This window comes from Cervus canadensis, chromosome 15, assembly GCF_019320065.1.
Source record: "Cervus canadensis isolate Bull #8, Minnesota chromosome 15, ASM1932006v1, whole genome shotgun sequence".
Taxonomy (NCBI): domain Eukaryota; kingdom Metazoa; phylum Chordata; class Mammalia; order Artiodactyla; family Cervidae; genus Cervus; species Cervus canadensis.
In genome coordinates this window covers 48816307-48839314 of record NC_057400.1, presented here as the reverse complement: position 1 = coordinate 48839314, position 23008 = coordinate 48816307, and the positions used below count along the sequence as shown (strand labels likewise).

The 23008-nt window shown below is 41.3% G+C and overlaps 1 protein-coding gene across 3 annotated transcripts in view; it reads right to left on the bottom strand.

Annotated features, from left to right (window-relative positions):
• CERS6 (ceramide synthase 6) overlaps positions 1–23008 on the bottom strand; it is a 329104-nt gene that overhangs the window by 6930 nt on the left and 299166 nt on the right. Inside the window, exons 9-10 of one of the 3 annotated variants that reach the window (XM_043488025.1) lie at positions 2664–2820; positions 2082–2105 (exon numbers count right to left, since the gene is read on the bottom strand). The exons of 1 other annotated variant lie outside the window; for it this stretch is intronic. In XM_043488025.1, coding sequence (XP_043343960.1) covers positions 2082–2105; positions 2664–2820 — 181 coding nt within the window. The remainder of the gene's footprint in view (positions 1–2081; positions 2106–2663; positions 2821–23008) is intronic. One more of the 3 variants, XM_043488026.1, reaches the window with a different exon arrangement.

Genomic DNA, 23008 nt, shown 5'->3' with positions numbered 1-23008 from the left:
ATTACACTAATGGAGATATTTACTAGCTCTGATCATTAAAACATCACTCTTATTTGGCTTTTTAATGTATTCTTGTATGATTTAATTTGTCTTTCTGTCTGCTAGAATTAAGTAGAAATTTTGTTTTATATACAACATAACAACTAACGGCAGCAGGAGGCATTTGGGGTACTTGCTGGGTAAGGAACAGTTTAAAATATTTCCCAAGAAAAATGTACTGACTGGATCATCATGAATTGACTCCCATCATTCCAGAGTTCTTCCATCCTCCATTCAGACTCATCAAGTCATGAGGATGACTTGGCATCAGGATATAAGTCTACACATTACCATAAAGAATGAAAAAAAATATGGTCTCATAAGGAGGTAGTGTAGGAAGAAATTAAGGAAATACTCTATTGCTTTTAAATTAAAATAGTTTGTACCTCCTACTTTATGCCTACAAACAAAGTGAACATTTATCCCAACAGGCCTTAACACCCCTGAGTAACTGAGGGGCATGAACTTCTTTTCTAAGGATGGTGGTAATAGGGACATGGTGGCTTGTTTGGCTTCAAAGAATGTTTTCCAATCCAGTCCCTTATGATTCTTTAAGAGGTGGATTGAAAAGCTGGCAGAGTCTCCTGGGAAGCATTTCAGAATGAACTGAGGGATTTCCCACATCTCATTCTCTCTGTGTCACTGCTACCCTCCAACTGGAGAACCCTAGAATCCATTGCACTCCCAACTTGAGAAGCCCCCATTCCTGCAGGACAATATCACCTCTCTCAGGTGGGGTGGGGATGGGAGAAGGTGAGAACTGAGGACTGCTGCTCCAGCCTAAGCAGAGATGATTGAGTAAATATGTAAAAATGGATCTCACTCTAATGGCCCTTGAGATGAGACTTAGCTCACAAGGACCATCTCCAAGAAGATTCAGATACTGAAACACCAAAAGGACTAGATTATAAGGATACTTTAACTTAAAAATAAAAGATGGGTCACAAAGACAGCATTAGAATAAAAGCTCCACTACATTTAGCAATCCATTAGTCGTAAATTAAGCTGCTAATAGGAAAGAAAACTCCAGTTTCAAAGAGTGATTAATTTACATTTGCATGCTTAGTAAGATTATTTTTAATTGCATTTGGAAAAAAATTTATACTTAAGTTACCTTCAAAGAAAGGAACAATTTAGAGTATCTTAAAATAACACACAGGAATATAAGGCCCATGACCTGCGGCTAAGATGAATTTTACTCTTAGGTAAGCAACAATGCCAGTTAAGATATTTTGAAGCCTGAGATCTGGAATAAAATTGATTGTCTCCTTTGAAAGTTGAAGGAGTAAGCTGGAGAGAAGACAATATACCTGGTAGAAATAGCAGTGCAAAAAGGACATAAATTATCTAATCTATGGCCCCCTTGCGTTTTCAGTTACTGTTATCATATTGACAGTATTGTGCAATTTGTATGCAAATGAGGACAGGAGAGGTTTTTTGTTGTTGTTGTTGTTTGTTAGTAGAAGTACATGCTCATTTTAGAGTAGGAGGTCATAGAGAAAAAAACAAACTTTTACTTCTAAACAATTCATTGCTCTAATTATTTTGGATTTACATAGGAGATGATGCCAAGTATAGGCTTCATACTATGTGACCGATGCCCCGAGCCCCCGTGGCAGGTGCTTACGGAGGACAAAGTGGTCAGGTGCTGTCCTGCAGCCCAGGGCAGTCTTAGCAAAGAGCTGATGCTCAGACCTCCCTTCTGGACCATGCTGATCCTCTCCTCAACTTAGTTCTGCTTCTCCTACTTTACTTCGGTCTATTTCTGTTATTCAACCAACATGTTGAACACCAGTGAAAGAAATCCACTTCTTCCTCTATTGGATCATGCAAAATGTAGCAGAATGCAGGCTCACACAAAAGGGCACTAACTGAGCTGTCCCTAGCATCCCTCACAGCTGCTGGGAGCCACACCTTGGTTAGAGCCTCTAGACAGTGTCAACAGATCAGACAGAACAATATGCATGGAAACAAAAGCGCCAGAGTGTGGCTCCAAAAGGCTAACGTGGAAGCCAGGATGGAGAGAGGGGTGAGAAACTTACATGTAAAGGGTTCCACTTCCCAGACTTCCAGGTGGGCAGAAGGAAGAGAACAAACAACGAGAGTAAGAAAATGTTGCAGAGAATGTTCCAGAAAAGTCACTGCTCTACAGAGAGGGGTTGAGGCCCAGGATGCTTTATTATGAGCCCCATTTTTAACCAAAGAGATTTAACTAAATATTTACTGGCAAGTTATAAATGGTCAGAATGCATCAAGTAACACTTCTCATAAAAGAGTTATTAAATTTCTGTTTAATATAAGTATAACCAGAGAAGGACCAAAGGAGATAGAGAGAGGGAGAGCAGGAACACAGTAAATAATAAATCTCCATGAATCTAAAATTATGAATGTAGATCATTCAACAAAGCAATGCAGATCACTCAGCAAAGCAATACTATATGTAAAAAAAAATCATAAGAGAAAATGAAAATTTGTATTATGTTTCCAAGAGGTTATGCTAAACTTTGAAGGAGAAAAAACAGTTTTGATGCAATTCTAAATAATAAATAATGTGCTTGGTGATTTAGAAGAACCCCAAACCATAATTTTCTGTGACATATTAGAAAGGGCGAGTGTTATCTTACCTTGCCTTTTGAAATAGCTTTGCAAGCTATTTTTACGATCAAGTAAGACCAGAAGCAGTTCAAACCTTGTATTACCAACAGCAGTAGGTTAAAAACCCACCAGGAAGGATAAGGTCCAACAATCTCCCAACTTTCAAACAATGTGGTATTTAACACCCTAAGGAAAAGGAGAAAGTAATCATTGAACACAACTTTTCACTGCCTTCAAAGGAACTCTAGTTACTGCAAAGACGCATGAAGCCAGTGATACCCACTGACTGCTCCCTGGCAAGGATGGTCTGAAAGCTAAGTACTTCACCTAAGAGTCATCACCTGGATGATTCCACCAGTGGCATCACATTCCTTAGGATTCTAGCTTGAATCATGTACTTAGGTTCCCCTTCACTTTTGTTGTCATTTCTTCCATTAATTTTCATCACAGTTTTTGATTGATTCTATTTCTCACTACTTGTTAAAAGGCCTGTGCTGTCCTTGTTGCTTTGGGTCTTTAAGTAAGTGTGAGGAACATCATTCAGTAACATTACATTGCAAGAAAAAAAAAGAGCAGTTAATTTCAGAAACACCAGTGACGTTTAAACTATATGCCTAGCATAGTGAGAGTTGGCATATACTTGAGACCTAACCCCTGTCCTCAAGTGGTTTATAGCCTCGAAGGAGAGCCTTAATTTTGGGCTCGGTCCATATTTTGTAAGCCTTCTCCTGGGAAGGAACTGGCAACTGAAAGATATTATATGGAAGTGGTGTCTTGAGATGAGTGTTGGAAGGATTTTTTTTTAATTATTAGAATATACCGAGTATACTTAAGTTTTAAGAGTATGTACTTAAGGCAGGCAGAAGTATTTGAAGTAATTGCTTCTTTCTGTGATCCACCATCAGGACCAGGATGGAGAACCACGTGGGGCAGATAAAGGATACAGGATGGCTGGTCTCAGTGAGTCACACTCATCCCTTGGATGTGTCCAAGGGATGTGTCCAATCACCCACTGGAAGGTGATTTTTGCCTTCCGGACTCAAAGTGCTGCCACATAGAAGCTCAGCAGTCACAAGATTTTGGAATTATTCCACTTCCTTGTCTTCCTCCTTAGCTGAGTGCTGGGCTGGTTTGGAGATCTCAGTGGGTTAACAAAACTCATCTAAGTGTATTTCCACCAGCTGTCACTGCAGTGCTTTGCCAGGACCCTACAGGAGAGGGTAGGTGGACAACACTTGGTGACTAAGGTAGAAGGATGGAAAACTTTTGAAGGCAAGACCACTCACGCAAGAATAGAAGGCACATATACAGCAAATCTTAATATAAGAGTGTGATGAGTGCTTTGAAAAAAGTTAAGAAAAGTACTTAGTAAATTCACAAAAGGAAAAAAAAAAAATTGAGTTAAGAGATAAAGAAAAAAAGGAGAATGAATACTAGAAAAACAGGTTTATGTCCAGTTCAGGTAACCTGCATTCACAGACCAGAATGAGACAGAGTGTGATTCTAATCCTACCACACTAGTTACCTCTCAAGAACAATGCTCAACACACGTGAATGTTAAAATCCTAAAATTGATAGTATGGCGTTTAATTTGACAATTCAGTAAGAGTATATTACTCTATGATATAATAGTAGTATTCATTCTGGTAGAAGAGGACCATCGTTAGGAAATCTATTAATAAAATTATCACACATCCATTGGCCAAATCAGTACAAACCTAATTATTTCAACTGCACTGAAAGACATTTGGCAATGTTCAATTCCCCATTGCTGATGTTTAAGAACTGGAACTCAAAGTATTTAATATGATTTTTATTCCATTCAACTCAGCAGTGGTCATAATATCAGAGTTATTGACTTTATAATCAGGAACAGTCAGCATCACCATTATTATTTAACCCTATTCTGGAGGTTCCAGCTATAAAGTATGGTAGAAATAATAGGCATTAAATTTCTATAACAACAAACAATGAAAATTTCCAATAACAGGGAGTAGTTAAAAATTATAAAGAAATTCTAGAAATTATTAAGTCAGTCAAACTGGTAAATATGTTTCAAGACTTTCTTTTGATAGATAAAAATCGTAACATCCCAACTCCATAAGATAAATATATATATTTGCATATACACACAGAGAAAATGAAGAGAATTACAATTCATTGGAAGAAATGAATCAAAGCCATTTTACACCTTCTTTGGTGGATTGGGGAGTTTTGCATTTTCTTATTAAAAAAATTTTATTTATTTACTTATTTTTGGCTGTGCTGGGCCTTTGTTGCTGCTTGGGTTTTTCTCTAGTGGACGCAAGCAAGGGCTACTCTCTGGTTGCAGTGTGAGGGCGCCTCTTGTTGCAGAGCCTGGGCTTGAGGGCGCACGGGTTTCAGCAATTGCAGTGCCTGAGCTCCAGAGCACAGGCTCAGTAATTGTGGCGCACCGGCTTAGCTGCTCTTCGGCATGTGGGATCGTCCCGGATCAGAGATTGAACCCATGTCTCCTACATTGGCAGGCAGATTCCTTACCACTGAGCCACCAGGGAAACCCTGTATTTTCTTCTTTACATTCTTCACTTTTCCAAATCCATCACAAATAATTAGGAAAAAAAAGTTTTTTTTGTAAAAAGGAATAAGTTAGGATAATGCTGTATTCCCAAGAGGCAGCCATCTCTTTATACACCAGGCTGCAGGCTCCGGGACAACTGGTCTAAAGAAAGTTCAACTCTTGGATGGTGAGAGAGGACTCCTACATCTCATTTTTTTCCATCTCCAGCACCTTGCAAAATACTGGGAAGTAATTTGCTCACTGGACCTGCTGGCTGATAGACTGTGTGTTAGTTCAGTAATCAAATAAATAGATATGCACAAGACAGCTCTGGAATAATCGCAATAGTTTTATCTCAGAACCAGCTCTGCTTCTTGACATATTAGACATGTTGACCTTCAGAGGGAATTTAGTTTCATTTGAACAAAAAGAGGTCTTGTAGAAACGGCAACAATGACTATGTGATGCTATGCATTATAAATTAGCCTTTGCTGAATTATGGGTTTGAGAGCCTTTCTCACCATTACAATTTGTTTGGCTTATTATGAACAGAGTGTCATGCAGTCGCTGGTGACATGATATCCACATTAATTTTGGAAATGCTGCATCAGAATTCATAGGCTTTGCCATGACAATCAGTGGCACCTCTGAGGTTCTGCTCAGAAGTAATGGATTTCTTTGAAAATTGACTTGGCTGCCTGCAGAGATACTTGGAAAAATACAATCAGTGCACCAAATGGATATATCTCTCCGTGAGAAGCTAGGGAAGAAAAACAATATATGAGGAATTGGGACTGAGGAGAGAGAGATTATGCCACCTGGATTCTGAAAAACAGTAAACCCAGGAAACAGAGCCTCTGTTTAGCCACAGAATGTTTCTCATGAGAAAACTGTCCCCTTTGGGGCAAGCTATTAAAATGGTGATTATAGGATTTTGCCCTTTCCCAGAGGTAAGGGTTAGGAGTGTCTATTTAATGATGTCATTACAAATCTATGGTGAAAGGGCTCTGAAGAGTGGTTATATCTAAGGGAGGGCTGATGGAGGGAAAAGGAGGGAGGCGGCTGGGATGCTGGGAACATTCTTGATCTTGATTCAGGTGGTAATTATGAAGATTATTCACAGGCAAATTTTTACAAATGTAAAAATGTATCAAGTTATATATTGAAGATCTATGTAGTACATTGTGAACATTATATCTCCATCAACTAAAACAGAAAAAAGTACTCTGTGGGCCAAACACTGCCAATTTGCAACCTCTGGGTTGCATAGTTACTATAATATCAGTATTTCTACCGCCCCCCCCACCCCCGCCCATCCCATGCCACCACCTAATATAAATTCAAGGTATGGCTTCTGAGAAAACAGATTTTTTTCCTTCCCCCCAAACAGCCTACAGCATCAAACCTCCTGTTGCTCTAATCAAGTGGTGGAGAGTTTGGAGGCACCAAGGACCAGAAAAGACCATTTTCCTTTTCATTAAGGTTAGGCTCACTTAACCACTAGATGGCGCATCACGCATGTACAAAGTGTGCTCAAGTAGGTCTATTCTGCCAGAACCTTGTGCCATAGTCTGGGTCCCAGCAAAAGAAAATCACTCCATCATTAGGCAACACCTTCCTAAGAATCTCGCCAAACAATGGAATCGAGAGTCCCAGTCCCGTCTGTGCTTCTTTCTTCCTGCATAATTCCCACTAGAAATGATATCTGCAGGGCAAAGCTCCAAGCAGTTCACTGGTGATGTGAAGACGCACAAGTTACCACCCCAATAGTTTAGCCCTGATGGGGTATTTTAATGGCTTTTTAATGAATCATGAGAATTTAGTTTGACTGTGACCTATAGTTACTTTTGCTCAAGCTTTCCTTTTATGGATTCTTCATATTAAATTTGATTATCTCAGAAATATGTATATACAGGCTACGTGGGGATTGTGGGGGAGGGGAATTTATACATTTGTACAGAAAATTTTACCTTTTTTTTTTTTTAAAGCAAAGCAAACTCAGAGTAGTCTCATATTAATCCTATATTAAAGGCCTTACTCATTTATATTCTTATAAATGCTTTCCCCTTAAAATCTCAGAATTCTGAAAGCTTCTTACTGTCAGAGAGCACAGGGTCGAAAGATCTCCATTGATATCTCATTCAGAAAACCTATAACCAGTGCTTTTCCCCCATTCTTATCATGACTGCCAACTCAAGAGTTTAGGTTTATACGCAAAGTTGTGCAAAGTTAGATAATATCCTTACTTTCTACTCCATGCATCTTACTTTTAAAATATCCCACTGATTTAGAGGCAGGACCACATATTAATGGTTGGAATATTAAAGATGACAGAGGCCCGAGTTCTTTCACTATATGAATGAAGTTACAGGTGGGTGATTATGATGAGGCCATGGTAAGTAACCATAAGCTTTGCCTGCTCCCCTTCCCCTTCAACCTCCACCTAAGAGCTCCATCTGAGCCTTGGGTTGTGTGTTTCTGAATGGTCTATATAAAAACCACAATAATTAGATCCATAAAGGGCTTCCCAGGTGGTACTAGTGGTAAAGAACCTGCCTGCCAACTCAGGAGACATTAAGAGATGCAGGTTCAATCCCTGGGTCGGGAAGGTCCCTTGGAGGAGGGCTTGGCAACCACTCTAGCATTCTTGCCTGGAGAATCCCATGGACAGAGGAGCCAGGTGGGCTACAGTCCAGAGGGTCACAAAGAGCCAGACACCACTGAAGCAACACAGCCTGCACACACACACTCAAATATCCAAAGAGGGTCAAGACTGCTTCTCAGGGAGAATCAGGTTCAGGGCCTCACGTTGGGGGTTGCTGCATGATGCCAGTGGGGGTAGACTAGAAAGGGAAACTTGTTTTACAGTCAGAATTAAGGTGTTCTTTACTTCAGAGCTTTTGAATGGTCTTTGACTTTGCTTTTTCAGAGACTGCAGTGTATTTCAGGATGTGTGCTTCTCTGGCGTTTATTTTCATTCGACCTACATGAAACATAAATGAAAAGTAGATTCTACCTGAAGTTTATCCATAATCTACTGGCATGTTTTACTCATTTTAAAGTAGATGCTGGTAGAAAAGCATTTATAATGTACTCTCAACAGAAACCAGGAACACAATACCTGAAAAAGGAGTTGGGCAATTAATTCACTGTGATAAGAAATCCTCTTTGTCCTGGGTTTTCTAAGGCAATAAAAACCCCAGGCCTAAAGAACAATTTGGTCAAGTGTTGGGTAGTCAAGCCCTGACTACCCAAGGCTGCTACATGACTGAGAAACTCACTCTCAATTTTCTTTTAACAAGATGGCCCCACCCACAGCTTCGGTTTCTCCACAGCACTGGTGCGGGTCAGCAAGATCTCTTTTAGGAGGACAGCTTCTGGGTAGCTCACAGCTTGGGTGCCTAATTATCTCAAATAATAGATACACGAAGTCCGTAGCAGACATAGGAGTGATTTCTCTATCCCTGACAGGATGCGAAACTTGAACATGGAAGGACCATCTGTCTTTCCTCTAGCAATGGGCATATCAATTCTGTCATATTCCATCCAAGAAAGACATGGGATCAATTCGTTTATTTTTATTTTTAGGTCATAGGCTGGTCAGACTTAGACACTGATCTCTTATAACACAGCAAGCTTGTCTCTGGTGACTTCCTTGCCAAGGTGGATGTTTTTCTCAGAATTAGTCATTGCCCTCTTGCTGCCCCATTTGCTGTCTGTCTGCCTGAGTTCCCAACCCCTCCACTGCCTGGCCTGCCTTTCTGTGTTCCTGACCTCCCAACCTGAGTTTTTCTATCCTAAAACATGTCCATCAAGCTGTATCCTGATTCTTACACGCCTGCTTGCAACCCTCTGCTTACCTCTTAGTTGCCTACATGACCCTAAAACAGACTTGTCTGGTTCTCAATGCTCTTTATTAAATAGTTAGTATGTGTTGAGCACTGACCTAAACATGATAAATACATGTTTTGTGCTTAGATGCTCAGTTGTGTCTAACTCTGCGACCCCATGGACTGTAGCCTGCCAGGCTCCTCTGTCCATGGGGATTCTCCAGGCAAGAACACTGGAATGGTTTGCCATGCCCTCCTCCAGGGGATCTTCCCAACCCAGGGATCAAACCCAGGTCTCCTGCATTGCAGTAAGATTCATTACAGTCTGAGCCACCAGGGAAACCCATGAATACTGAGTGGGTAGCCTATCCAATCTCCAGGGGATTTTCCTGACCCAGGAATCAAACCAAGGTCTCCTGCATTGCAGGCAGATTCTTTACCAGCTGAGCTACCAGAGACGCCTGTTATTTACATGGTTTTATTTAATTCTTTCAAAAACTCACACAGTAGAAATCCCATGTAGTAGAATACTTACACTAGCTAACATTTATTCTTAACTATGTGTTAGGTGCTGGGCTCAGGTTTTACATGTTTTAACTCACTAAACCCTCATGAAATAAACCTTATGGATAAATCCTATTTTTTTCAAAGTAGGTACTATCATATCTATCTTACAGTTGAAGAAACTGAAGCATACGTTTATCTGTATACCTAACACTACCCTCTCACTGTGGGGTATACATATTAGTAAGCCTCAAAGAACTCATAGTTAAGTTGGGGAGCTGGGGTTGGAATATAAATTGGCATATTGTATTTGGTGGATAATGTTACCACATGTATCAAAATGTGCATATCTACTGAGGCTGTGAATCTATTTCCAAACCTTTGTTCTAAGGAAGAGTTTCAGGGATTTATAAGATTTAGCCATAAGGATATTCATTGAAATATTATTTATAGTAGCACACTACTTGAAACATCCTAGAAAATGTCTAAAAATAGAGTACTTATGAATAAACAATGATCTTCTCATAAGACAAAATATTCGTAGCTAATAAAATTATGTTATAGAAGAATACTTAATGAAATGGAGAAAAAGTTTATGGTATAATGTTAAATGAGAAAAACAAAGCTATAAAACAGTATGTGCAGAATGAGCCCATTTTGGTAAAGAAGAAGATGTAATTTTAAGCATTTAAAATGTTAGAAGCAAAGATATCAAATTATGAACAGTGGTTATTTCAGAACTATGGGACTTTTTTTTCTTTGTGGTGTTTCATATTCCATGACATTTCTATAATGAAATTTAACTATAACATGTATATAATTCCATAAATAAATATCAGTTTAAGTTAAAATTCGAGGCAATCCAGTGAGACTGATCATTGATTGCTGCTGTTGCTGTTCAGCTGCTAAGTCGTGTCTGACTCTTCATGACCGCCTGGAATGCGGCACGCCGGGCTCCTCTATCCTGCACTGTCTCCCAGAGTTTGCTCAAATGCATGCCCATCGAGTCGGTGATGCTATCTAATGATCTCATCCTCTGCCACCCCTTTCTCCTTTTGCCTTCAATAGCCAAGTGCTATCCGAAGCCTCTGAAGGTCTATCTAGGGCAAAGAAGGTAACAGATTTTTGTAGAGATGGATGGATTTCCTGAAAGCCACCTCCTCCAAGTCTCAGAGCTGCAGAGGGGCAGCCCGGCTTGGCTGGGGTGGTTCTCCTTGAAGTCCCAGCTTCCTGCTCTGGATGGGGAGATGGTGACTGACAGCACTTGTCTGCGGTCACACCAGCTGGTCCCCCTGTCCCCTCAGGAGGGCAGGTTTTATATGAGTGGGGCAGGGGTGGCTGGCTCCTGGGAGTGCCGAGGAGGAGAGCTGCCCGCAGGGCAGAGTGGGGCATCCACTGGTGGTAAAGCCTCCGCCTCTCTGGGATATGTCTGCTCACAGTGCTGCCTCCAAAGACAGAAGCTTTTATTCTCTCTGAACAAAAGCAGCAGCTCGCTAAATTCAACCATGGTTATGGGTGTGGAGATTTCTGAGATGGCAGAGAGGCCAACTGAACACACATCCTAAGCACATTTGATTTGATCACTTTTGTCCCTGGAATGGGGGTTTGTTGGCACGTTTGGGGCTTTTTTCGTCAGAGTTCCCAGTATTTAGAGCTAATAACCGGCCTAAGAACTGTGAGACCCACCGGGTCTCTGCACTCTCCTTCTGTTACTTTTTTATTTCATGATTTTGTGAAAGAAATGTGTCTGCAAGATATAAGAGTCAGCTTCCGGAAACTACGGGTGCAATACCTGCAGATCTTGTCTTTGGGGGCAGGAAGAAATGGAAAGAGGATGGGGTAAGGGGGTAGAGAGAGAGAAGGTGATGTGGGGATGGGAAATGGGCAGACAGAGGAAGGAAGAGACAGGAGGCCTGCTTCCCTGGGGCCATGCTCCAGCCTGAATCTTGAATCAGGACCAGGCCTTGCACAAACTCAGTGTGACATTTAATACCACCCCGTTCCTGGGATTAAATGTTACACTAATAAAAAGAAAGCCGCAAGACAAACAGTTGTGTCCTGGAAGTGGAGAGGGAAGCGGCTGTGCAAAGCTCAAGGCCTGAAACTGAGCTGCTTCCACCTGTAACTGCCTGCTGCAAATCTACCCAGTGTGATTTACTTGCTGGCAAATTCAGCGCAGGTGCGTATTCTAACAATTTACTGAGGAAGAAAGAATTACAAACCCTACCTTGCAAAGAGGGAAGGCCAAGTTGCAGCAAACCTACAGCCCCTCATCCCAGCATCTATATAGTTGCTCAGTCATGTCTGACTCTTTGCGACCCCAGGGACTGTAGCTCGCCAGGCTCCTCTGTCCATGGGGATTCTCCAGGCAAGAATACGGGAGTGGGTTGCCATGCCTTCCTCCAGGGGATCTGGAGGAGGACCACTCAGGTGGTCCCAGGACGGCCACTCAGTCAGGGTGAGCAGTTTCAGGACAGCAAAGAGTTCTTTTGTAGAAATCCCAACTGAAGATAGATCAAGGTAGTGGCCCTTGGACAAATGGTTTTATTTGTTAAAACTCATCTTTGAATACTTTAAAGGCTAAAGCTCCAATACTTTGGCCACCTGATGCGAAGAGCCCACTCACTGGGAAAGACCCTGATGCTGAGAAAGATTGAGGGCAGGAGGCGAAGGGGGCAACAGAGGATGAGAAGGTTGGACGGCATCACCGACTCAACGGACATAAGTTTGAGCAAACTCCGGGAGATGGTGAAGGACAGGGAAGCCTGGAGTGCTTCAGCCCATGGGGTTGCAAAGAGTCGGACACGACTGAGTGACTCAACAACAACAACAATGACAACAACACAGTTTTCCTGGGGCTTCATCTAAAAAAACAAACAAACAAAAAAAATTTAACTGACAGGACAAGACACTCTGCTCCTACCAGTTAGAGTGTGCGTGTGTGAGTGTGTGCGCGTGCATTCAGTTGTGTCTGACTCTCTGCGGACCCTATGGACTGCAGCCCGCCAGGCTCCTCTGTCCGTGGGATTTTCCAGGCAAGAATACTGGAGTGGGTTGCCACTGCCTTCTCCAGTGTTTAACTGTACTTATCCGTTCAGCCTCAGTTACTTCTTCCCATAGTCCCTGGTCACAAACAGAATGTTTACAGTCAGTGAGCTGAATATCATTAGACTTCTGTCCCTGACAGAAGCAGCACTAGCCAAGGCCTTATCCTAAATCACAGAGAAGATTTCTTACACACCACTGGCTGTCCCTCTGTACAGCACCGAGCACCTTGTTAGGAGGTCTGAGCGGCATTTGGGCAGCATCTGGTACAGCTTGCACTCACATACATCATAGATGTTGATGAGTAAAGTGCTACCTCATCGATGGAAAAGTAGGCAGAGGTTATGAACAGATCACAGAAGAAATACAAAAGACATTTGAAAACATGAACGAAATGCTCCACTGTGCTTATAATCCAATAAATACTAAATTAAAACAAGAGATCTTTATGCCAAAATTTGGGGGCTGCTGTGTCAATCACATCTGCAGCCCACTTTCAGATGATTTGGCAAATGTAAGAGAAATGCATGTGTGTAAAAGAAATGCCATGAGTACTACAAGGCATCACAGCTAATGAATGCAGGTGAGGAGTATATATATTTTTTAAGTTCAGGAATATGCATGCAGTACTGTTTTTAACAGTAAAAAAGAAACAAATAGATGGCTAATATGCATATCTATATGGTGGAATGTTAGTCATACATTAAAATCATGTCTTTTGTTTAACGGCATAGGAGAATCCTCACAACTTAGTGAAAAGTGAAAAAAATCATATTAAATCATATGTAGTATGATACTCAGTTTTTGAATACAAAATGTGATTAAAAGGAAATATTCCAAAATGTTCACATTGGTTACTTCTGATTCTAGGAATTTAAAATATAAGATTTTCTACATTTTCCAAATGTATGTACTAGTCTTCTAATGAGAGAAAACACTTGAGAACTTTTTTCAAGAATGATGATGATATAAGAAACACTTTTATGCTTTCAAGTTAAGTTCAAAAATATCTCTTTGTGTCCCATTGTCAGCAGGAGGAGAGATGAAGCTGAATCTTCGATGCTGGGGCTAAACACCTTTAGGAATACGCCCAAAGTGTACTCATGGAGGGAGCTCGAATCTGAGCCACAGCTGTTGGTTTTAGGATTCACGTTTCTATAAGCAAGCATCCTTAGCATGGCACTCAGGTGGTACTAAAGAGACAAATCCAAGGAAAAAAAAACCCAGGAGGTCAGATGGACCTTTCAGATTATTCTCCCCAACTCTTCCTCAGACTGAGATCCTACCTGGAGCACAACTGCAGAGAGGTGGGCTTCCATTTGCATTCTTGTCCTGGGGGGCCACCAGGTGAAGATGAAGAGGCTGGGGTGAAGCATACAGCAGTTCAGTTCAGTCGCTCAGTCGTGTCCGACTCTTTGCAACCCCATGAATCGCAGCAAGCCAGGCCTCCCTGTCCATCACCAACTCCCGGAGCTTACTCAAACTCATGTCCATCGAGTCGGTGATGCCATCCAGCCATCTCATCCTCTGTCGTCCCCTTCTCCTCCTGCCTTCAATCGTTCCCAGCATCAGGGTCTTTAGTTTTTAGTCTTCAGTTTTTAGTCAGATAGTGTTTTTCAGTTTAAAACTAATTCCCCCTTAATCTGTAGAATTTAGAAACCTGGTTTCTCCAGGTCCCACCTTGTGCATGCACTTCACTGAACCTGTCCTGTAGGCTGGTGGTTCCCAGGCCTGTGGGTCGCTGGCATTCCCTGGGGAGCATCAATAGTACTGACACCTGTGATGGCCTCCAGAGATTGTCATTCAAATAGTCCAGGGTATAGCTTGAGTGGTGTGATCCTTGAAAGGTCCCCCGATGATTTCAATGTGCAGACAAGTTTGGGAACTGCCTCTTTCATTCTCTATTTCCTTTTCCGACTTGTTTTTTTAAAAAATACATAAACAATTCTGAATAACTTTTGATCAACCATTTCTGCTTTCAGTAGACATGATGCTTCTGGGTCATTTATGTTTGCATGTGGCTGAATGATATTTACCAGGCTTTGCGTGAATTGTTTAAAATGTTGTCCCCTCTCCTACTTTAATGAGAACAGTGGTGCCCTTGCATCAGAACCCCCAACCTGGAGGTTACAAACTGTCCTGATTCAGAGAAAGGTGAAGACCCTATTCTCCCCTGAGCCCTGATTACCCTCCTTTGGACTAGACAAAGTTTATGCTTAACCTCCCAGGATTTTGCAAAATTGTTCTTTGAAGCAAGAGTCTGAAGCATATGCTTGTGAACTCATTTAGACAGTAAGTAAAGCCTGACGCAAAGGAAGGAAAGTGTCCACAGATGCAGATGAAGAAGCCCAAAGCTGGAAGAGACGATGGTGTCCTTATCCCTGCCCACACATAATTGACATTAAAAGTGATTCCAAACCACAAAACAGTAAGAAAATTCCTAAAAATCTTTTTTTTTTTTTTGGCATGGGAAATCAAATCAATTCTTGTTGAAATGTAAAAATATTTTAAAAAATGTTTATAGCCCACTTTGCTTGTGTCCTAAGCACACAATTTTTTTTTTTAAGTCTTTATTGAATTTGTTACAATACTGCTTCTGCTTTGTGTTTTGGTTTTTTGGCCCTGGAGCATGTGGTATCCTAGTTCCCCAACCAAGGATCGAACCCACACACCCTGTATTGGAAGGCAAAGTCTTAAACACTGACTACCAGGGAAGTCCCCTAATACCGCACACTTAGCTGGCCTGTTAGGTACCCTGCATGGAGTGTCCTTGGTGAGTGTCTGTGATTCATCCCCCAGTTATGATGATTTGAATCACTTAACATCCAACTTGCTAAAGAGAGAACAGTGATCATTATAGATTTTTACTTGAGAAGAATATTCCCCTTTAGATTCAATCAATATTGTCAAGTTTCCGAAGATATATCACTGGGCTTGTTATATTTAAAACACCAGAGGAGACTATATAAAAGATTTTCATGTTCATTTTTGAAAAGCAACTCTCACATGGCTCCAGCTAGTAACTCACTGTCTGTTCGACCTTACCTCAAGTTGCCTCTTGCATCAGGATGGCAGATATAAATATGGACACAAATATTACTCTACTTCTCTAACTCGGAGGGTTAGGAATGGCCCCATGGAGTGTGAGGCCGTGGGACAACCAACCCCTTCCTCACATAGGATATTGAGATAAGGGAAAATCAGTCTGCCTGAAAAGGCAGTAGAAATTTCAAATAAGCACTCATCCCAAGGAGAAGGATGTTGGGCAGCAGCAGGGAGCCATCCTACTGTTCTGAAGCTGTGATGCTGAAAGATCTCAGGGATAATTGTAATCATTTGAATTACTCATCTGCTTTGAGCCTTCTAACACTGCCCACTGCAATTAGACTAAAATCCCAAACACATCCCAAGGCCCATCAAAATCCCTAACCTTGGACCGCTCCACCTCTCCAACCTCAGCTCCAACCATCTCCCTCTTGTTCATCAAGCTTTCTGTTCCAGAAACAGGCCAACACTCTTCCCACACCAGGGAGTCTCCTACGCCTGGCCTCTTCCTATGACTTATCTTTTAATGTGTGTCTATTTCATTTTGGATACTTCCCCATGATTCCACTGCCTCTCACTTTAAAGCATGAGCTCTAAGAGTGCAATGATTATGCGCATCTGACCTGCTTTACATCTGCCCAGGCACCGTAGAGAACAGTGCCTGATAACAGGGGATGCTTGACCAATTCTCTTTCCAAGAAAACTGACAGCAGGTGTGGCCCTCCCTCCCTTCAGCAGCCCCCAGAGGACCCCTGCTGGATGCACTGATCTATAAGTACAGATAGAGCCAGGCAGCTTTTCACACTGGCCTTGTGATATTTATACCCATAGGTATAATTTTTCAGTGCACCCTGCTGTAATTGTTTTGGGTCTGTTTACTGCCGAGACTTTCATTTTCGCAGAAGCATTAGACACGCAACAGGAAAAAGATGAGAACATTAGGCCCCTGAAAATAAAATTATTAGGATGCTAAGCGATAAAGGAGATGACACCTCACATTGAGGCTACTACAGAGAGGCTTTGGAAGTCCTTTCAAGTGAACACTGGAATACCCACAACCAAAGCAAACTGCAAAACCAACAAAATGCTAACACTGTGCATTTTTATTGTTATCCACTGTGATTTGTTTCTTCCTCTGCAGGGCATGACAAATGACACTGAAGCCAAAGCTCAGCCTTTTTCCCCTTAAAACCGTGACTATTTTCCTTAGAGCCTGGGCCCTCTACAACCACGCAGCTGCCAAGAATGTGCTCATCCCTTGAAACAAATGCTACCTTGAAACTGATGTTTTCAGATGCCAACTATATAACCGGAGAACTTCTATGTTATTTACATGCCTCTCATACCAAGGAATCAATGCTTAGAATATCACTGCTGCTGATTCTTGAATGTAGTGGTCACATTTATGGTCTTTGGATATGAACAGTGACATGCTATTAAAGTGCGCCCGCCTGAGTGGTCCTGAAATAACAATTTTGCTGATTTCTCTGTGAACTTTGATCTCATTACCAGCCTGCTCTAACGAAACAAATGAGCACACAGTCAAAATCATGTTTGTGATTCTTCAGTGTGGTTTTCCAGCCAAGTTTGTCTTTTGTTTTGTTTTGAAATACTCCTGCACGTGCACACACACACACACACCCACCCACACACCTGCCTGCTTGGAACCTCCTCTGGATTATTTACAAGGCATCTCCAAAACCAAATTTATATTTTTCCCCACCTATTCCTATTACATGTAACACCATTGCCACAACTACTGCCACTCTTATTAGTAATCATCATAACTCCAGAGATACAGTATTGTTTTTTTTTAACAGTATTGTTTTTATCCCCTAATCTTACATAAGAGTTTAGACTGGGTAGGTAATTTACCCAGAGTCATGCAGTCACAGGGACAGGTCCAAGATTTGAAGATATACTGGGTTTATCCAGTGCTCATTCTGTTAACCACCATCTCCTTACTTCAGTAAACGGCTTTAGCCCTCATTGAGTTACTTAAGTCAAAATTGTGGGGTCACCCATTTACAGTTCCAACTCCTTTATCCATGTTCTCTATAACCAATGTGACTGCACACCCTATCAATCTCCTAAACTCATTTGGAAACCATTTACTTCTGTCTTTACTGCTACTACTACTCTCTGCCATCACCAACTCCTACCTAGGCAGTTACCATAATAGGCTTCTAAACAGACTAGCCCCCAAGTTAGACATTGCTGCAAGATGATTACAAACAAAAAGGCAATGTGAACTCATCAGTCCCACATTCCCAGTCCATCCCTCCCTCCACCCTTCCCCACCATAGATAACCAACAAGGACCTACTGTATAGCACAGGGAACTCTGCTCAATATTCTGTAAAAACCTAAATGGGAAGAGAATTTGAAAGATAGATACATGTATATATGTAACTGAATCACTTCTCTGTACACCTGAATCTAACTCAAAACTGTTCATCAACTATGCTCCAATATAAAATAAAAATTAAACAAAATCTTAGCAATTCCATAAACATCACAAAATCCAGAGAAACAAAGGAACACTTTAATTAATTAACAACAACAACAGCAAAAAGGCAACGTGAGTAATGAAATCACGTAGCAGTATTTGGGGTCATCCAGGTAATCCAGATTATGGATACTTTAAAAATTTAGACTATCAATGTGAACCATTTCAAAACACTTCCTCAGTTCTCGAGTAGATACAAGAGCCCCCGGTGCCCAAGCTGACCCAGACTCATTCTTCAGATGGCAGCTTCCAAGTCGTTCCTTAGGGAACCATCCTCTGACTCTGGAATAGGCTGGATCCTCAGAGTGGCCCATTTGTCATGATACTCACCTGTAGCTGTGACTGACATCTGCCTCCCTAGATTGAAAGCTTCGTGAGGGTAGGGACTGCAAAGTTTACCTTTTCACTGTTGGTCTCAAATACCTAGTAGAGTGTTCAGCAAATAGTAGGATTTCAAATATTTGTAGGATAAATGAAATTTGTCCATAAATGAATGGAGATTAGAACGGCTTTAGTATTTTCTAATTCTGAATGTAATATATATTGTGTAGAAATTTCAGGCCATCTAGGAAAAGTTAAGAAAGTAAAGTTAATTCCTTTCCGTTTTTCTTTTTTCTTCAAATTGGGCTTGATCAACATTTATTTGCATCTGCTGAGAATTGACTTTGTGGGAAGTGCCTTTAAGCCATGTGTATATGACTGAAAATCCACAGGCTTTTGCCCTTATTAGGTACCAAATGTGCCCAAATTTTGGGAAAGGACACAAGATTAATCGTCCCCTCACTATTTTTTGCCATACTGAACTTGTCCACATCAGTTCCTAATTTGACCTGGGGCACATAAGTAACATCCCCCTAAATGCTGGTTATTCCATCTTCCCTCTCTTTGGCACATTCTTTCCCATCCTTATCATACCTGGCTAGACAGTAGAATCAGTTGTGTTATATAATATACACTGAGGATTCAGCTATTTATACTCAGCAAAAATAACATAACAGCATAAAAGAATTGAGAACAAAAGAAAAATACTTTAGATAATGTGGGACAACCCATCTGCCACCTTCTTAACTTGCTGGAGTTAGGGGACAGGAGCCTCTGTACCCTTGGACCTTCTCAGTTCTTACCTTACTTGCTTTTCATAATAAGGACTGTCTTACTATATGCATTATAAATTTAGGAATATACACTCAATTTTTACATATGACCTTACCTTGGAACCTAGTCCTTGGGTCACATTCTATTGCATTTCATATTGTGTTCTCCCCTCTCTGCTTTTATTTACAGTGTTAACCTTCGGGTGGTGTAGCCTCCTTCAATTGACCTCCTATTTATTCCTCAAAGCCCAGCTCAAATACCACTTTATCAGCATCCTGGCATTCCTGATCAGAATTAACCAAAGCTTCTACTGCGCCCTCACCACAAAATTGTATACTTCTCTTCACTACTCTTTGCTGCCAGCTGTGGATTGGGGCTTGCTGTCTAATGTCAGAACTGGATCACAAGCTCCTTGAGAAGAAGTATCATACCTATTTTTGTGTCCCTGGCAGGGAGCCCAGAGCCTGCATAAGCTTTTGATAATTTATGCTTGATAAAAAAACAGAACCTCATGAAATCTTCTTTGACCTATAACCTATTAAAACATCCATGATACAAATTCTAAGTTACAATGTTCAGTGCTATGCTTGCTCCCAAGCCTACCCCCTCAATGGATTGCTTATTTAATTTAATATACTCAAGTTTTATTCTCAGGAATGATAGTTAACATTAATCCAGAGCTTAAAACTTTGTGAGGTACAGTATACTCTATAAAAATATTGAATCACTATGTTGTACACCTGGACTTTCCTGGTGGTTTAGGTAGTAAAGAATCCGCCCACAATGCAGGAGACCTGGGTTTGATCCCTGGGTTGGGAAGATCCCCTGGGGAAGGCTACCCACTCCAGTATTCTTGGCTGGAGAATTCCATGGACTGTCCATGGGGTCGCAAAGAGTTGGACACAACTGAGCAACTTTCACTTTCATGTTGTACACCTAAAACTAATATAATATTGTAAGTCTAATCTTTCTAAAAGAACATTAAGGAGGAGCAGAAAGCTGGAAACAAAACTCTCTAAAGTTCTAAGCTTCCATATTTTCCCATCCAAGTACTAACCAGGCCTGACCCTGTTTAGTTTCTGAGATCAGATGAGAGTGGCCACATTCAGGGTGGTATGGCCATAGATGAAACTTCCATATTCTTAGCAGAGCACACCTGTCATGATGTTAAAATACTGATTATATAACAAAATCTAGACATATCACCAGAGACAAAAAGTAGCTATTCTCTATTTGGTTCCAGATAAATAGCTATTGTTTATTGTTTAGTAATTACCACCATCTGTCATTTAAAATTTTCACACCATCTGTCAATAACTGCATGCAGAACACAGCTGATTCATACCTCTTCTTGTTGGTCAGATGCAATGAGCTCTACCCAGATAACTATTAGCAAAGAACAATGCTTGACTTCTGTACCCGACTTCATTTGTCACAGAGGGAATCTAACCTTAAGTCCACCAATTCAAAATAGAAGTCTCTCATCCTGTGTATAAACTAGAACTAATTTTCATACTTTGGTTTTTAACTTCTATTGTTGAAAATTTCAAATATACACATGAGAAGAATATACAATAAAGACCCCAACACCTCAATAAACCCTCATCAGCAGCTTCAGTGAGAATCAACTCAGAGTCAATGTGTTTTCATCCCTATCTTCCTCTCCCTATCTACCTCTCCCTATCTTCCTCTCCCTATCTACCTCTCCCTATCTTCCTCTCCCTATCTTCCTCTCCCTGCCTACCTTATTGGAAACTAATCCTCGACATCATATTATTTAATCTATAAATATTTCAAGCTCTTGGAAAAAAGACCTAACCACAATGCTATTGTCACACCTAAAACAGGAACAATAATTCACATTCACCCGATGAGCCCATTTTGATCCTGCTGCAGAAATGGATCTCGTTAAATATCTCCCTGTAAACAGCTCAAAGGCCCTTTATAAGCTGTACATGTGATGACTATTACAATGCTACTTGAAGGGCAAAGAAAACCAGCTTGTTCCCTGAACGCTGCTTAATACTGAACTCAGTTTTGGGGGAGGGGTTGCATATCTTACTCCTTATAAGGTAAAGAGAATACTTATTGGCACCCCCACTACTGTAACAACCGTGACAGCCACTTTTTCAACATTGCCCAGGGTTACAAATGCATGAATTGCCTGCTGGACTTCAGCTGTACATGTGAACAACTGGTTTTCCACACAGCAACCATTCATTTTATAATCTCACATCTCCCCTAATGAATTCCCTATGAATACTGGTATTAAAGAATCTGAAAGAGGAAGACCTCTTTTTAAAGTCAAATGCCATATTTTTCAAAAGGTTGCTGCAGAATTTCTTCCTTACACATTAGAGAAAAAGGACATTTATGCAAAGAAATGTCTTTCTGTGAGCCCAATATTGAATTTTCCATTGTTGGTGCTCAGCGTCTCTTGGGAGGCTCTTAATTGAATCAGTCTTGAAAGGCTTTCTTTGTGTTTTCGCTCAGACCCTCTTATGGACTACAGAAGCACTGATAGTGAGTACAGCTCTAATGGAAGATGCTGTCATCTCATTACTCAGTCTGGTCTCTGTCTCAGTAGCTCATACCTCTTAAGTGGCTGGCATGCTATCAGGTCAAAAAGAGGTCAAGGTAGACAGTCACAGGAAGCAGTAGCTCTTCACAGGGGACAGAAAAAAAGTGGAGAGAAAGAGATGGTACTGCTGCTGCTGCTGCTAAGTCGCTTCAGTCGTGTCCGACTCTGTGCGGCCCCATAGACGGCAGCCCACCAGGCTCCACTGTCCCTGGGGTTCTCCAGGCAAGAACACTGGAGTGGGTTGCCATTTCCTTCTCCAATGCATGAAAGTGAAAAGTGAAAGTGAAGTCGCTCAGTCGTGTCTGACTCTTCGCGACCCCATGGACTGCAGCCTACCAGGCTCCTCCGTCCATGGGATTTTCCAGGCAAGAGTACTGGAGTGGGGTGCCATTGCCTTCTCTGAAGAGATGGTACACTCACTACCTAATCACCCTAGCACAAACTCCAGACTAATTTACCCAGGAATAGAGGACGGTCCACACATTTACCCAGTGAAGATCAGGGAACATAACAGAATTCCGTAATGGTTTCTGAGGGCAAGTAAGAGTCAAGTGCTTATGGGGTGGGTCATGCACAGGTGGCATGGCTTTCATGTGGCTACCTGCCATGCCAGGGTTGTTTTCTCACATGCATCATCTGAATCTGAAAACTTGGCTGGGAAAGGCTAGCCATCAGGATATGATTCCTGTCTCTGTCTAAATGCTGCAGCTGAATTACTTGCAATTTTCCCTGTTCTATATTGAATAGTCAGACATCTTCTTGACTTAAGCCTTATTTCCTTAAAGAATCCTCCTCTGCCTCAGTGCCCCATCTAAAGCCCCCCATGTCTGATCATGTCCTCACTGACATATATGAACCATCATTTTCAAATAAGCTAGACACAGTGCTGTCCATTGATGCACACAAAAACTCTTTGCCAATATACACCTCATTACACTCAACAGTAGATGCAGCAAAAGAAGGGAGAAGACAGGCGATTTGAAAAGGTTCACGAAAAGTAAGTTAGTATCAAGATGAAAACTTGAACAGGATCCTTAATTTCTTGTCTGACATTGTTTCCATATTATCTCACTTAAGAGGAGATTTTGAAAAACAATCAGCCCTTCTAGACTGTTGGTAAACAGTTTTCCAATATCCTTGGCCCATGTAGGTTCAATGACACATTCTATACACACATACACTCATACATGCATATGTGTTGCTTTGCCATTACTATCTGATTAAAGT